Consider the following 17,729-nt stretch of genomic DNA (forward strand, 5'->3'; position numbering starts at 1 on the left):
TAATAAATTAGAATCATAGAGTTGGAATAGACCACAAGGGCCATCGAGTCCAACCCCCTGCCAAGCAGGAATTATGCACTTGCATGTGTTCGTGTGAATGTGCATTTGTGGATCAACACACCTGCCTGTATTTTTGGACTTTCATTGGGAGCATGGCTATGAACTCTCCTTGCACATATGGCTATGGGGCTGTCATTAGGAGCTCCTGCACTTAAAAAACTACCACTAAACCACAGGGAGTCATAGAAATGTGGAATAGACAAAATGCACCATCAAGTCCAACTTCCTGCCTAAACCTAACCTTATCAAAGATCACTCACTCTATTTTTTTATATCCTTGGATATGTGGCAGGAAGGATATGTGGTAACATTTAAGAGGTCTTCCATCAATTCTCTGGCCACAGTGAGTGCATACACCATCCTAAGCTAATTGCATCAATAACAGTCTAACCTGCTCTAAAAGATCTAAAGTAATTTATTACATAGTTTAATTTTGAATCTGTTCTATTAACAGCTGAATGAAATCTTTTAGATTCTATTTTAGATTCCAGAATAGACTCCCCACTCAATATCATTAGAGGAAGTGCGGTGTATTGTTTTGGAAAGTCAAAAAAGAGACACTGTATTTAGGAATTCTAAAGAAAGCACATCAGGTGCAAGAATTGAACTGGAAGGATGCATTTTTCATGTAGGTGGGAATGCATATCCTCTTCCAGTTCCATCAAGTATTGCATGTTACTAGCTGTGTATAACTGGGACAGGATTGGGGGTATTCTGTTTAGTGTTTCAGTCTCATTGGACGGGGTCATTTTTTTGCACATAAACTAGTAAAAATATCTTGTGTTTTTCATTAGTTTTAATTCTTCTGGGCTTGACCTAGTTTAAATTTTATGAGCAATAAACTTGAAAGCTCAAATTACGGAATAGTGTTTTGGCATATCATAGTGCCCAAGAATTCCTTTCAATTTCAATAAGGTTATAGAGTTGATGTGATCAGTAGAGATGGAAATTTTTATCTCTAAACAGGGACTAGATGCTGTTTGGCTCTTGTTTTGGTTCATTAAACCCCATTAACACTAAGTGTTCTGAGATCATTATCTGCTCCCAGAATAAAAATGCATTAACCCCACAGTATCATGAGGCAGTTAAACTGAATAACTCAGTATATTTTGACCCATGTAAAATCTGCCCCACCCCACCCCACCCCCTCTTTTTTTCGAGGAGCCAACATAAATTGAGTTTTCCAGGCAAAATCATACTTGTTCTGGTTGCAGTGCAAACTTTATCTCAGGCAATTAGCCCACTTGTACTCATAAGTCTGGAGGTCTAGTGGTTTTCTCTTCTCATTTTCTATCAAACTAGAAGTAGGTAGGGGTGTGCCATAGTCCTGGCCTCATGGCAGCATACCAGGTCCCCTGCAAAGGTGTGTCTGCACCATCCCAGTACATGATAGCAATGCTTATGCTGGGAGGCCAGGCCTAGAGTGCCACCCCTCCTCACTGGCTGCTGCTATATCAAGCATAGCAAGATTCACTAAGGCATCTTCAAACAGGCGTTATACTGTGTTGTAATGGCACCCTGATTGTGTGACAGCACCCTCAAGCCAAACCCCCCCCCCCATTAGAATAAAGATTCCGTTCCGGAGCCCTGTTTGCATCCTGAAGCGAATGCAACCCGTGTCTGCGCATCTGCGCGTGTCACGATTCGCCGCTTCTGTGCATGCGCATGATGTCATTTTGAGCGTCTACGCATGTGCGAGCAGCGAAACCCGGAACTAACGCTTTCCATTACTTCCGGGTCACCGTGGAGCGTAACCTGAAAACACTCAACCCAAAGCTACTTCAACCCGAGGTATGACTGTACATTACTTCTCATGTTACTGAAGAAGGCCATATTCCTTCAGAACAGAGGGAACTGGGGAAAAATAGCCCCCCATGCTTTTGGACACGAACAGAACTCCATCAATCACAAGACTGGGTCTAACTCATTATGAATTATGTAATTTTGAGGGGAAAGGGATTTAAGATACAGTATTGCTGAAAATATCCTTGAACTGTTCTAAACAGAAATAACTCTTTAGAATTACTGGATTGCTACAATTGCAAAAATACAAATGCACATCTGAGAGTTTTATTCTTAATAATGCTGTACATAATTATTGCTATATTATGGTTGTCCACTATGTAAGTTTGTGATTAACAAAAAAATATACCTGTTTGTAAGAAAACCTCTAAGAGGTTTACAAAAATATAAAACAAAACATTAAAATTCTTGATGAAAACAGTTAAAAACTGGTATTTATAAATATCAAAAGATGAACATTATAAAATGAACACAAATTTATCTTAATTAACAGTTCATATTTTTTTAAAAAATTTATTCTACCTTTTTATATAAAGTATGATCAGTATGAAGGCTGGAGGCAGATCTGATATAAAGAAGAGCTCACAGCATGTTCTTCAGCCATGCTACACGTTGGCATTCACGATTAAACTGACAGCTGAGCATGCCAGAAAACAAACATTTTGAAGCCCATCTGCCTTGCTACCACTTTCTGCTCTCTCTGCAGCCGCTATGGAGAACCTCTTATCTCTCCACAGAACACATTTTACAAAGTCTGTGATTATTGCTTGATCAGTCCACTGAGTCCTGGGGATGGATCATGAGACTTTCACCCCCCACGCCCATACCTGCTGTCGATCCAAGCGCATTCTTTTCGCAGCATTTCTGCTTTCGCTTTCACAGGCTGAAGCCAGGATACTCTCTGCTACTGCTGAAGTAAGGTGTGAGGGAATAGGCCGTGACTATGAAAGAGAGTGAGAGAGAAAGAGAAAGAAAGAAAGGGAGAAAGAGAATAATAAGAATTACAAGGATCATCGCCAGGTCAACAACAGTGCTTACAAGCAGCACATAGACTGGAGAGTTGGTTCATTGAAATGTATTTTGTTTCAACAGAAAGTGGAAATGGAGGTCATCAAGATGAAAAATGAAAACTAGTTAGAAACTAAAGCTGCAGTTCAGCCACTGATCCTCAACTACATCCTTCCACCAATATTGTACGTGGGTATTCGTAAGCCGGGGTGGTTAACCCCGTTTGGGTGGCCTTCCAGCCCTACTCAACAAAGTTTCCTATTTTCCCAACACCTCACTGATTTTGGCAGCAGCCAGGAAAGCAGGGAATTCAAGCAGACACAGTGCTGAGGTAGCTGCATATGGCCTTGGGGCCAAAAGAGCTTTAGCCATCCCTGCTCTTAAGGATGCATTTTGAAGAAACACTAGTATATTCCCATGACAGACAAGATCTGGTGTAATATAGTGGATATGAGACTGAGCTATGAATTTGGGAGCTCCTGGTTAAAATTTCACCTCTGCCATGAACTCACCAGGTGGCCTTTGGTAAGTTATTCTCTGTTAGCCTCAGCCACCCACCCTCTGAATTATGGGTGGCACAACTACTGACTTACCTTTCAGTCTTGTTGTAAGCATTACAGCTAGATGATGAATGTGAAGTGAACACTTATAAGTGCTATGGAAGCACTGGGCAGGATTCACCTAACCAGCGGCAGAAGCCCTGCGCCAGGACTTCCAGTTGTGAAACAGGGTTTTCTTTTCCCCTTCTTCCCTCATATGTCCCCTGAAATTGCCTTGGGATGTGTGTGTGTCATGAGAACCCACAGAGTGGTGTGCCAGGGAAGAAGAGATGGTATATTTTCATCTGGGAAGCTGGAATGCTTGCAACAGACGGAACAACACAATGCTGAATTTGGCCCATTATAGGAACATGCCTGATTTGAGTCTTATTTCATAATCATATTGGAATTGAAGAGCATGCTGTCCTTTTTACTTGAATGCATATCAAAGCATACTCACATATTCTTTGTATGTATTTTACCTGGAGAGTTGTAATGATGACAGCCTTAGTGTTTAAGCAGTATGTAATGTTTATTCACCTACTTGACTGTGAATTTCCCCATCTTCAAAAGAATTAACCCCCCCCCCAAAGAAAAAAAATTAAGGGTGTGCATTAGTAATAGTCATCTTTATTATCATTCCACTATTGACTTGACTGATATACTTGACTGATAATCTACCTAGCCTGCTTTTACTTCTAAAAATGATCTATACAATCTACACATTCTCTGTTGTTTTATGTATTTATTTAAAGTGTACTGTTTGATTTTTGCTCAGTTAGCAACCCTGCAAACATAAACCTATGCTGAACATACAGGACATAAATTAAGTAAAGAAATACAAACTCAGAATAAAGAATAAATAGTCTTAGATAAATACTCTTTTTTTGTTTGTTTATTCATGCAATTATATTTGGTTTGACAATACTTATATTTTGTACTATTGATCTTCAATCACCCCTAAGCCATCCAGTGAAATACTCAATGTAGACCCATTGCCTCACAAATGACACTGTCTTATATCTGCTACTTGCATTTCACAAAAGAGTCAGTTTTCACATTAAAATGTAAATAACTGATCCAAAGTGCACTGAAATGTGTCTGAACCATTCCATTCACTTAAGTAGTGTTTAAATTATCTGTTGGACATAAATGATGGTAAATCAATAATCAAAATTACACTTAACTATTGAACATCATGTAGAAATAAGATCTTGTTTTGATAATAATAATAATAATAATAATAATAATAATAATAATAATAATAATAGAAGACTCAATTTGTAATAAGCTGGAGATGTTGGAAGTGTACAATCATGACTGCTTATCAAAGTTTGGGACAGTAAATACTGTAAATAGAGGAAATTGGTTTCGCAACTACCATATGTGAGATAAGAATCAGTCCAAATTAAATACTCTTAAGGCCCTTTGAGGCATGTGGTTAACATACTCATTTAAATTGAAGCTTAATCCACCTTGGGCTGGATTGTGTGCTAAATAATTCTATATTTTAAATACAAATATTGCACTATATTGCAATATGGTGAAGACTCATGGTGAAGTGCAGGTAAGAAATCTGATGTAGTAGTAGTATTGGTAGCTACCTTTTTATTTCTGCTTTAAATTTAAACAGGACAGATGAGTTTTCAATTTTTTGTATTTCAATTTTATTATATAACTTTGAAATATTTTATTTTTTTTAAATTAGAGCAGATGTTTCAGAGGGAAAGTCCATGTATTCCCCCGTAAAAATCTATCAGTTTTACAGCATCTGTTGAAATGTTGTGCATATAGGGAAACATACAGTTGTACTCTCTACTTTAGTTCATTACTTTCATTTAAAATGAAGATGGTCAGTAACAGTTCAGTCTTATATGTTCGACATGCTCCCAGGTTTGTATGTATGGGAGTGTAGCCTATAGTAGATTTGAGCATCCTCATGGCACCCTCCAGCTTCTTACTGTCAATGCCCATCACAAATACCAGCCTTGAGCATTGTAGACTGACACTGGAATCCAATCTCAAAGAACATATGACTCTGGTGGCTGATCACAATTTTACTGTGTTTTATTTTCTGATATTACATTATAGTGGAAGCACAGTAAATCATGTGTTGCACCCTTCAAATGACGTTGTTTCATGCTGAGTCCACTAAACAGTATTTTAATTTTTTTAAAAACCCAAATAATACTATAAGAAAGCTGATACTTTGATTCATCCAAAGACATCTATTTGCATTACAGGATCATTAAATACTATACCGAAAGTAACACATATGAAACAAACAGTTATAGCCAATTTGGCAGAAGGTCACTCAAGAATCTAAGTAGAATGGCACAGATACAAAATTATAAAAATGCTGTAAAATGGGTATTTGTTTCAGGGAATTTCCTGCTCCCCCTAAAAAGAATCAATATTGCCTGGTGTTGTAGGATCAGTCTGAGCTTCTGGATCTGTTCATTTGGCAGTGGTAATTACTTCCTAGTAAAAATACTCGAGATTGGGATGTAAGAATTTTTTATATAAAAGTCTCTTAAGTGGCAGCCAGGGAAACGTCTATAAAACATTTTCTTATTTCCAAAGGCATAAGGGAAAATACATAGATACAACTGACCTTAGATTGCAATAAAATAATTACATATAGGGCACCCATTGGTTGATGTGCTGCACATCAGACGCTAGTTTTAATAGCGAAACCTATATGGCATGTGTTACCTCATTTGCTTGAATGTATAAAATCATCAGTAAATTTCTACAAGTAATACTAAGCATTTCTTTTTCAGTTCTATATGTAAATGTGCTTGTGTCCAAACAGCATCATCTACTTCAAAGCAGTATTTCTACTACATGTATATTTGGGATCTAAACCTTCTCTCAAACCGCCAACATGTTCTTCAAATGAAAATTTTGTCCTTAAAATACAGATATTTAGTGATTCTAGTTATGGAATACACAGTGGATCTTCTGTTTTATGCATAACAAGTACAACTTCAAAGATCTAATAAAATTATTTGTCAATGAAACCAGAATACCTCAAGCAGAACATGAATATACTCACCAACATCTTGTTACAGAATTAAGACTGAAAAAGGATTCTTGAGAATAGAGGCATATTAAAACACTCTCTCATACTGTAAAGCATGCAATGTAAATTAGCACAATGCGCATGTTTGAGCAACATTCTGCATTCCAAACTGAAGAACAGCACTGCACTCTGTTGGATGTCCTGATATTGTTCTAATGTAATAAGCTCTCATATCCCCGGTAAATATATAAAAGGATTTGTCATTTTAAGACTTGCAGCAGCACTGCATTTTGACATCAGTTGTAATGCTTTTCATTCATTCTTGTCTGAGAATAAATGGAGGAAGCAAAATCTCAGTAACTGTTGGCAAAACCAGCCAGGGAGTGGAGGGATGGATGAGGCACAATAGGTTATAGCATTATTTTGATGGAGGACCTACAATGCAAATTAATTAGAGAATACACGTTTAATTTTCAAAAAAAGAAATTTAGTTTAACGCACAATCCACTTTGCTTACAATTCTAATGTTCTCATTCCAGACAGTATTCTACTTATAATAGACTAAAGGGTGTGTGTGTGTCTATTTGCCACAGACATCATGTTTAGCACAATAATCTAGGCTCTATATGATGTACAGCAGCAATAATTGCCCAAGATTACCATACAGCAAAAAAATGTAGTTACAGAAGGAAAAGAGGCAACAAACACATGTAGACCAATTAGTAATCTCTTTCCTGCTGCTGTGCATGTACAGTGAAATGAGGAGGGTGACTTGTAAAAGTAAAGACATATACAATCTGACAGGGCAAGGGCTGGATAATATGCCAGGTATATCTCCTGAGATTTGTGCTTTAAGGATTTCATAATACGTTGATGTGATCTTTTCATGAGACAGATGTTCAGACAAGGCTGGTGGTTTGTAAAGGCAGGGAAGTGTGAAGAAGGGCTTGGCAAGCAGCCATCGTCAACAGGTAAATGAATGCAGAATACTGTATATATGGAGAAGGTTTGTATTGTTAACTGAGTCTTCCCAAGGCAAGCCAGAAGTCACATGTTCCTCATGGTTTCATTAAGTTAAATGAGATTTAGGTACAGCCTTGGGTAAAAGTGTTTGAGTGCATGCATGCGCTCTCTCTCTCTCTCTCTCTCTCTCACACACACACACACACACACAAATGCACAGTTTCAAGTGAGTATGAATTTACGTTAGGCTGATATGTATTTTCCTCATCTCAGGAACAGCTCTGTCAAACTGTTGTGTTTCTGTTGTTGGTTGAGGAAAGGAAAGATCTACTAAGATGTTTGCCTTTTAATACCCAACAAATAGGACACCTGTAGCTGTACTGAGGCTGTGTTCTTTGTTGACTTTGTGTGAAACTATTTCAAGGTGGTATGGAAGCCCTTATCTCAGAAATTAGTTAACTCCTAGTATTGCCTACAGTTTCTATATTATCAATACTAGTGTGTTTTTTCTTAGAAGAGATTCATATAGATGATGGTCATCAGATATGAATGTGTGAACATGACATTCTTTTTTTAGGCAGGAAATTATAACAGCAACAAAACTTTAAAGATACTTAGAGCAGATGTCATCCAAAAGGCACATTTTTTGTCATTTCCCCCATCAACTGCCTTAATTATTTCCTGTGAGATGGGCAGATACTAATGAGAAAGAAGGCCTTTAGTTAAGAACTCTCTTCCAGATGTCCCCCTGCAGGGGAAGAATAATGAGGCTATTATCTGAAGGCCAGATCGTATTTACCAGTTCAGAATAAGTTGCAGAATCCCCTCTTTTTTAGTATTACAAAATAATTTCTCCCTGGTGACCTGAAGATTTCAGGATCATTCTTTGATAGAGAATGTTTGAACTCTAGGCTTATTGAAATGTGCTTTTGAAGAAAGAGTGAAAGGTTGAAGTTGCATTATTTGTTTTGAATTCTGTTCCTGAGACAGAACAGGAACAGATGAACACATTTTCTTTCTCAGAGCAACCATATATTTATCACCAATATCTGAATGGATATGGTAGCAAGATATTTCAGGTACAGAAACTGCAATTCCTTAATAACTATTAGAAGAATGATAAATAAAACTCTGCTAGGAATCTTTGACCAAAATAGTCTGATTAATATGTTAATGTAGGTTGCCTCTTCTTAAAAAGAAAAAAAAATATGTTTGGACATATAAAACTCAACCTTCCAAGACCGCAACAACCAGGCCTTTGTCTAATGAAGCAATTTATGGCCTTTTAAACTGGGGCGGGGGTTTTGTTTTTGTTTGATACAGTTATGTATTTTTGTGTTTTTATATTATAAACTGCCCTGTGATCCCTGGATGGACGGTATAGAAATTTAATTAATTATAATTATAATAATGAGAAAGCCATGCACACTATGGCTAGTACTAGCCCCAATATTTGGTCCATTATGGAACTTGCTACTGATATTTCTGCTTACCAAAGGAGTGGCTAATCCCCAGTTTGGGGCACTGATCAATTCCCCAAACAACCACCCCCAAATTTGGCAGAAGCAACAAAAAGTATAAAAGTAAAGACAGTAAAGCCCAGTGCACTAATGGGAGTGCAAGTTGCCCCCTGCCTGGTCATTAGATTAATAGTTTGCTGAATGGTGAGGGAACTATAAGTCCTTTCATCTCAGCCGATCTGCATGGGTCAACTGAGGAAGGAACCATCGCTGGTCTATCATGATGATCTGAAACCTGTGCTTTGACAAATGGTTCTGCAGGTTTGTTTCATTTCTTCAGATAGTTTTTGCATCCATTTTCATTGTGATCCTAATGGTGCCGTTCAAAATAAAAGCAGTATGATAACCTGTTGCTGTGTTATATACATTGACACCCAAAGAAATTGCTTCAGAATTTATATTATTTTATCCCTATTGTATTTCATAAACTAAAAGAAAGATGTATATTTTTCTACTACACTTGGTATACATGATATGGTTTGAGGTAGATCAGAGCAAGACACACCTTCCACTAATTAATATATTTACATCTTCCAGAGCGTCAAGTCATGGTGGTTGTTCCATAATTACACCTGAAATGCTACATGTCCTATTAACCAATTTTAATTGTTCTGATATTTTCAGAAAGATTTATCAACTGAATCATGTGAAAAGTTGAATTTACGCCCAGACCTCTGTAGAAATTTCACTGTAACGCCTTACTACCATAATGATACAGTGATATAGTCACTATTCCTGCGTTTTAAGTGATATTAAATAAGCAGTCAGTTAAAAAACTTTGCTCCTTGTATTCTAATTACCTTTCAGTTATGTCATTACAGTGAAACAAATTTAGATTACAATCTAGATAGCACCAGACATTTCAAAATGATATGTTTTACAAGCATGGAGGCCATTTAATTCTTTATTTCTTCATATTGACATATATTAATCATCAGGATTCGAAACAAGCTTTAGCTGATGAAATGTAATAACAAGTGAAAAGAAATACTATTCCTGTTTGTCTTTGCAGCACTGCCAAATCTATCAAATTGAAACTGACCTATGCAGACGGTTTGTGTAGTGCCCTTCAAACAATAAGCCCCTCAAGCAAACCACCAAAAAGTCTTAATGAAACCTAGAGAGTCTATGGAGGCCATGTTCACATATCACGCCAAGACATAAACTTCCACAGCACGGGGGAGAGGAGTAAAGTTACCCAATCAGCTTATAAGCCATGGTATAGGGCTTACTGAACATGGTCTCTCTGTCCTGACAGCAAATGCCTCAGGATGCAGCGAAGGTGTGTTCAAACTAGGTTTCACTACCATTTAGAATGTCTGCCCATCTTCATCTTTCAAACTGGAAGTGACTATTCACATTCTATTCCACTAGTCTATCTTAAGGGAAGGACCATATTTCAATGCATCTTGCTTATAGAAGGTGCCAAATTCAATCCCTACCATCTCTGGTTAAAAGAACTTCAGACAACATGATCATGAAAAACCTCTGTGAAGCGTCATGGAGAGCCACTGCCAATCAGAGTAGACGATTCCGAGCTAGATAAACCAAAGGTCTAACTCTGGTTTCTCATACAGTCTCCACTGTTGAGGATCTGGTCTCTCAGCCTCATTTGCAACTGCTACTGTTATGCAATGATGCTGCTGAAATAAGGAACGTAAGACAGGGAGGTGTACACTCTGCTCAGGAGAAGACTTTGCTTGCTTTCACTCAACTATGGCAACAGCTTTGGACACAGCTACTTCCACATGCATGAGGGAAGGAGATTAGTCCTATGTTTTCATAGGGCAACAACAGACCTGAAAAACTTGCTACCCCTACATGCTTTTTTATTTGGACAGTTATGTAGAGATATAAACAAGCACAGGCCTTTTTGGGATCATTCATGTTTGTAATTGTTCAGTGATGTGAACATGTGTATGAAATTTGGTCATATAAGACAGGAAAAATATTACTTCTTTGTAAATATATATATATATTATACTCCATCTGTACCGATATTAGAGCAGTGTATAAAGTTGTGAGATAAAATTAATCAAAGTTACCAAGATCAGACAGTTGCACAAAGACTTTTCATTTTATAAATAACTTAATTCAAATAAAACAAATGTAAAACTACACTATTTACTAGACTTCAATAATATATTGCCCGTCAAATATTTCAAAACACAATATAACTCAACAATCAGATTTTCACATCCAATATTTTTTCATGGTCTATGCTCCCTTTCAATCTATAGTTCCCTTGTTCATAAGCTGACTTGATTTGCATCAATTGTACAACTAGGACTTCCTGCATTTTCACTTTTGTCCTAAGCTAGTGATTTCAGCAGATGTTGCAATTGGTTTTGAACACAGTCATTTAAGGTTCTGGAACAATGAATGGACATCAGACGGAAGGAAGGAAGGAAAGGAGGAAGGAAGGAAAGAAGGAAGGAAGGAGCGACAAAATATAGACTGATTTATTGCTTTTATATAAAATATGGTTTTTTGGATGTATTTCTTAAAATGATATTTAAAAGGTAGATGATGTTTGAAAGTTATGAAAGGAAGGGTCTGAGGTTTGTTTTAGGACTTTTAATGGAAATGCTGGGATAATTTTCACAGGAGTTCTTCTTTTCTACTATAATGGGAAAGGATGCGTGTGGTATGGTATTTTAACATTTAGTTGGTGTTCGATCATGGCAGCAAAAAAAATGGTGTGTTTTTTTCATTTCTCTCTCACTTTCTTTGAGAAATTAGAAAGGTTAAAAAGGCTCCCCATAATATTAATGTTGCAATTAAGAAATGGTCCCTTAAAATCTTAATCCTATAAAGCAAAACTTTATTTATATCCTGCCTTTCCTCCCAAAGGAGCCCAGGATGACAAACAATGAGTAATTTTAAACAATTTTGAAAATGCTGAAAGCATATTAATTTGATCCTAAGTGTTTTTCTATAGTCTTACATTGCTTAGGCTACATTGATTTGGTAAAATGCCAAATGTATGTGTGATTGTAGCATAAGCACCATTAAAAGCAGTTTTCATGTCTCTGACAAATGTTGTGGTAATTATGACAACAGGGCAACAATTAATACGCCCATTCCAAAATATAGAAAGATTCCCTTGCTATATTGACTCACCCACCACTAATGGCTGGACCCATGATTCTCACTGCTGCATCATGAAATATGTGCAGATCCCTGACGACAGGATCAGATCTGTCAGCTTGGAATGTGTATATCATATGCTTGGGAGGAAGGCCTAGACTGACTAGACTGACATTCCATCCTAAAGATAATCAGTAGGTAGCCATGTGTACATGGCATGTCCAGTTTCACGTATGCATCCCACTACTACCAATGTGTACCTGTAGATTCAGGCCACTATATCATCTCTACAGGAGTCAGAATGATGACCCCGCAAAAATAAACAAGCATTATTTCTCTTCTGCTTGTTCCTTTACATCTTGAGGAGCTCTTCATTTTTTAAAAGGAATTTCTATTTGAAATAACTGCAAACTGCATTTTTGAAGGCATTTCAAATGCACTGGAGAAAGGGAGGGGGGATCCAGGTAATATGAAAGGAGGAAGAATAACCTCTGACCTGACATTACCAAAAATACAAATAAAAAGAGACACTAAGATGAAAACAAAATAGTGTCATGGATTTACATATGGGGTTTTTGATGGAAACTAGGGCTGGGGGTTTTTTTTAGATCAAAACTCACCATCTCAAAACCACTCCTTTTCATCCGCCTGCAGGACTTGAGGTAAGTACGTATACGCTTTCTGGCACGCTCTTGGTACTCAGGGAATTGTCGCCTGCATGAGTCAATGATAGCCTGGATCTTTTCTTTGGGCTGCTTAGAGATTGGGACCATTCGGTCTAAGTTTTCATCTACAAACAGCCTGACAAACATCTGTTGGCAAGAGGGAGACAGAGGAGAAGGTTTTGGAGGGGTGGTGTTCTCTTCTCTTTCTAAGCTTCCTGGCTCAGTTACAGAGAGGAAGACATTTTCTTTATTTTTATTTTTCTTTATTGACACAGTGAAGAGCTTTGTAATGGAAAGTCAGAAATGCTAAGCAAGCAAGGATTTTGTTTTAGGATTGACAAAAAAAAGACAAGAAAAGATTAGGCTGTAGTGTATAGAAATTGTGAGGGAAATAAAACACAGATTGTGAAAATAGGCACTGTTTTCATGTCTGTTATTAACAATGCAGTAGGATGCCTACATTGTTATACTGAACTGCGTCTCTTACTCTTCCCCTGCTGTGAGCAATTTTTGCGTACGTTGTCATGCAAAATTATATAAATCTGGAAAATAATAGAAAATAGCTGGCCGCTGGAATACACTCCTGGAACTACACTGCAGCCCCCTAGTCCCTACTGCTGCTGTCCACTGAGCAAACATGCACACACACACAAAATGCACAACTGAGGTAAATATACCTTAAACCTCTAAATCTGGTGAACTGGTGTCTGTTTCCAAGTGTTTCAATGTGTGCGGAGGGAGGGAGGTCCCCCTTCTAATAAAGTTAGTGTACCTCTTTTACTGCCACATATACCCATAATAAATGCCACAAATAAGAAAATAAAATTCTGAAGGGCATAAAGCTCCATGTAACTCACATTAAAAGCTTTCAGACGCTCCGCTTCTACACCATCCGACTCATTGGCCTTCTCAGCATCTTCGTGTTCATCATGATCATCCTCGTCCTCTTCTCCACGGTTCAGGGAGAGGTCTTCTGCACCTCTGTCCATGCTTTCATTCTTGCCAGAATCATAGCTTGAATAGCTATGGGCTGGTGACTAGGAATAAAGGAAGCCATTTTGTAAAACGTGTCTGAGGAAATCACCTGCTTCAACCTCAACAAATCCTTGCCTTCTCTACATACTAAGAGATTCCCCAAATGGACTTTTTTGAATAGAAATTGTGTTCAATAACTCTTTGTATGGGGCTTTAGAGTAAGGCAGCATGTACCGGTAATTGTACAGTTCATAAGTAATAATTTTTTTAAAAAAGCACAATTTAGCCATAACATTCACTTCAGAAGTTGGGAAGAAGAGAGCCGATGTGATCCAATGGACAGGATGATTAATTTGGACTTGTTAAGAACTAAGTTTAATATTCCAGTTCTGCCATGGAATCAGAGTCCAGCCTAAGTATCTGGGAATTCTTCTTATAGCCAGTTGCTCTTATTGTTGTTTGATGGATTTACCTTCAAAATATATTCAAAATTTATACATGCCTGTGCTCTTCATAACTGGCATGATACGCCTGCATTTCATGTTCATGAAAAGGGTGCTTATTACAATACATACTATAAAAATGGCATTCCAGTTACATTTAGCGCTCTCTCTCTCTCTCTCTCTCTCTCTCTTTCCCCTCCTATATAATAAAAGTGAAAAGTGCCTCAGATGTCTTCATTTCAGCTGCAATTTCCTCTACATGACGGCAAAGTTTAGAGTTAATATTTCATTTTCTGCGAAGTTAAATAGTTGTGATGTTGAACAAACATTCTTTTTCTTAAACAGGTGTGTGTAAAACAAAGAGAAATCTTTTCATAAGTAATTTCCCATTATGTTCAGTTAACCAACTATATCGTGGAGAAAACTGACTTATAAGTAGTATTTCTATGCTAATCCAATTTCACATGGTGTTTTCTTTTAGTATATAGAATAGTTTGTTTTGATAGCTTTCCCAGAATACTAATACGTGTGTGTGTGTGTGTGTGTGTGTGTGTGTGTGTGTGTGTACCAATTACATACATGAAAAAAACAAGGCAGAAAGAAGAGAAGCCATTCAATATTTCAATTGCTAATGACAATGCACACTTATTTAAGTTTCTGTAAACTACATTTAATTCTGGAAATTGTAACATGCAGATTGATCCTTTCATTTTACCAAATTCACCAACAACTGTAAATACTATAAGTTTTGTCACCTTCAAATTGCCAACAGTGTATATTTGTGTAATACTTGTAGTTGTTTAAATTGACTGTTTTAGTTTTCTCTTTACCGCATATATGTATTTTTATATACAAAGCAATACAGAAATATCCTTAATAAAACAAATGTTTAAAGTTGTGAGAGAAAAAGTAAAACATTTTGTTTTCCCTGCAAAGCTTTTCATTCATCAGGATTCATAATTTCCTCTAGGATAGAATCAATAGCTTGCTGGATAAATCACATGTGTCCATTTCATTAAACAATTACTCACTCAGAGTGCCCAAAACTTGGCAACTACCAACAGAATCAGATACTACAGTTTTCCCCTAACAGATTTAGATTTTGGATGGAACTCTTTCTGCATATTTTGCACAGCAACCCAATACAAGCCAAAACACACATTCAATTCTATCAATATAGCTAAAAGATGCATATGTACCAATTGATGTGTTTAGAAAAAATATAAAGTGGCTGCATCTCTGCCAGTTTATGAGATATGAACATCTGCGTGGGTAAGTTGCGATGATGTACAACCAAGATGAAGGATTTCCACTGCAGATCTGTGATTTGGGAATGGAACCACCTCTGGAAGGCTGTGCTGGAGTCTCACTGTGACTAACTTGTATTGGGCCTATTTGTATTGTACAGTACTGCGCCATTCCTTTAGTTGGAGGTATGATGCATCTTCTCAGCCCTCCTCCCATTTCTTGCTGCTCAAAGGCAAGAATAGGAGGCACAGAAACAGATTAAGTAAAGAGAATTTTTTTAAAAAAGTAGAGAATACTTGGCATCTGGAAATGAGGAGTCTCTAAGTGCTCAGAATGGGATGGGTAGACAGGTTGTGGGTGGAGAGAAACAGGCCTTAAAAACCATTCAGTTCTTTGCTCTTTTTGCCTCTTTGCATTTCATTTTTTAAATCCTCTTTCTCACAGAATCATAGAATTGTCCAAGGTGGGGCTCAAACTCACAACCCTAAGATTAAAAGTCTCATGCTTAACTGACTAAACTATCATGTTTTCCTTCTGTTCCAATTTCTAGCCTTTAACCAGTTATCAGCATTGTGTCTGCTCTGCACCCTCCTCCTGAACAGCAGAAAGTGAACTATGCAGAATCAGAATAACACTAGGCAGTTCTCCTAGTTTTGTTTACACTAAAACACAAATGGATATGGGGAGCCTGGAGGAATGTGGGATTTTACTTGCTTACACCTGCCTGAGACTAGTAACTGGAAGCACTATTTTTGTTTGTTAAACTTCAGTACTCAGTTGGAATCCATACAGGTGCTGGTAATGCAACAGGTTTATTAAACAGACTGACCAGATGGGAGTGAGGCCAGCAAACCTACAGGTATACCTTATTATAATGCAATCCATATCTGCTCATATGGCCTCTTCTACACAGCTGTTAAAGGTAAAGGTTCTCTGGCCTCTTTGGCTTCAAGCCACCTTAAGGGGAATATACAATTGCCTGCCACAGCTTGAAATAAACAAGCAGGATTTTGCCTGGTCAAAGGGAAAAGTAGGGAGGAGTCCAGAGGCTTAAAGAGTGCTGCAGTCAAAAGAGGATCATTAAACAGATCTTATATAATATACAATGAACAGTTTGGATTTTACAATTGATTTCTCTAACAGTGTAATCCTCGAGGGTTTGGATTAGTTGGCCTTTTGGCCAATTCCGTTTTTATATTCTTGGGTAAACAGTATCTACTGACAGCAAAAGACATTTCTTTGATAATATCTTGGTACTGTCAAAATAAATTCATGGGGAGAGGTTTTGTATGAAATATACTGAAATGCTTATTTATCTACTGCAGTATCTACTTCTGTGTACTATTGACTTGTACAGCCTTCTGCTACTTCTACTTCTGCTACATGTTTTGGAAAGTGGTTTGTTCATCTGTCTCTCTGTTCTCTATGCATGACTGTTCCTGAGGTGGAAGAGAGAGCTTTTGCCTACATTTGGGAGCCATCAGGCACCATTTTGAACCAAGGCGGCAGACTTAAGTGTTCCACACTACACCAATTTGGGTGCCTTGGGAGATTTTGATGCCCGGTTTGTTCTGACAGCTCCCAAGATTGAGAATCAAGGTTTGGTCTATGCTTGTATACCATTGTGAGCCACTCTGTAGGCATCCCAAGATGCAGGTCCAAGCCAAGGTGGTCTCTGGCCTCTTAAGCAGACCTCAGCTTTTGTGGCTGGAGTCTGGGTTGTGGGGTCAGTGTGTCCTTGTGTGGTGAGTACCAGCACCTTTTTCCCCCTAGGTTTTTTATAAGGTTTTTTAAAACCCTAATTAAACATTAGCCCTAAACCCAAATTGATTAGGGGCCAGCTATGGTCTAGTGTTATTGGGTCAGTTTGGGGCCCTGGGGCAGGGGGCAAGACTACACATAGCCCTGAGAGTAACAGATTACACCATCCATTCATAAATCTCAATAATTTTTGGTTTCTTAATTTTCCTGGGCAGACACTTCCAGCTTGTATTAATATAAATTACCGTACTCTGAAAATGTGCCCCTTTATTTTTCCAGAAATGTCTGATAATGCAATTTTTTTGAGTGTCTTCTCATTTTTATGCAGAGCACAATATAACACAGGACTGAAGCATAATCTTTCCATATTTATTTAATATAATTTCACTTCACAGCTTGATCGAAGGCCAGAAAAGCTAAAGTGATGGTTATATAAAATTTGTTCAAGGCATGAAATAACTCTTTCATGAAACTGATTTGATAGGGGGATTATTTTTTTTAAAGACTCTTTTTGACTAACACAAATCCTCTAGGAAAAGCAATATGACTGCATTTGAGTGTGTTTTTATCAAGGCCAACAGGTACCCAGAGCTTCCTTGCATGTCTAGTCATGTGATATAAGAAGCAAC

General features: G+C 37.6%; 1 protein-coding gene across 4 annotated transcripts in view; it reads right to left on the reverse strand.

The window, feature by feature from the left end:
* The window catches only part of NOL4 (nucleolar protein 4), a 110,151-nt gene that overhangs the window by 8,296 nt on the left and 84,126 nt on the right, over positions 1 to 17,729 (reverse strand). For 3 of the 4 annotated variants that reach the window (XM_082234818.1, XM_082234821.1, XM_082234820.1), the window contains 3 exons: positions 13,531 to 13,710; positions 12,629 to 12,820; positions 2,691 to 2,804 (listed from right to left, as the gene is read on the reverse strand). In XM_082234818.1, the coding sequence (XP_082090944.1) occupies positions 2,691 to 2,804; positions 12,629 to 12,820; positions 13,531 to 13,710 (486 nt within the window). The remainder of the gene's footprint in view (positions 1 to 2,690; positions 2,805 to 12,628; positions 12,821 to 13,530; positions 13,711 to 17,729) is intronic. The other variant, XM_082234819.1, reaches the window with a different exon arrangement.

Source organism: Podarcis vaucheri (assembly GCF_965113315.1).
Source record: "Podarcis vaucheri genome assembly, chromosome: 8".
NCBI classification, from domain to species: Eukaryota; Metazoa; Chordata; class Lepidosauria; order Squamata; family Lacertidae; genus Podarcis; species Podarcis vaucheri.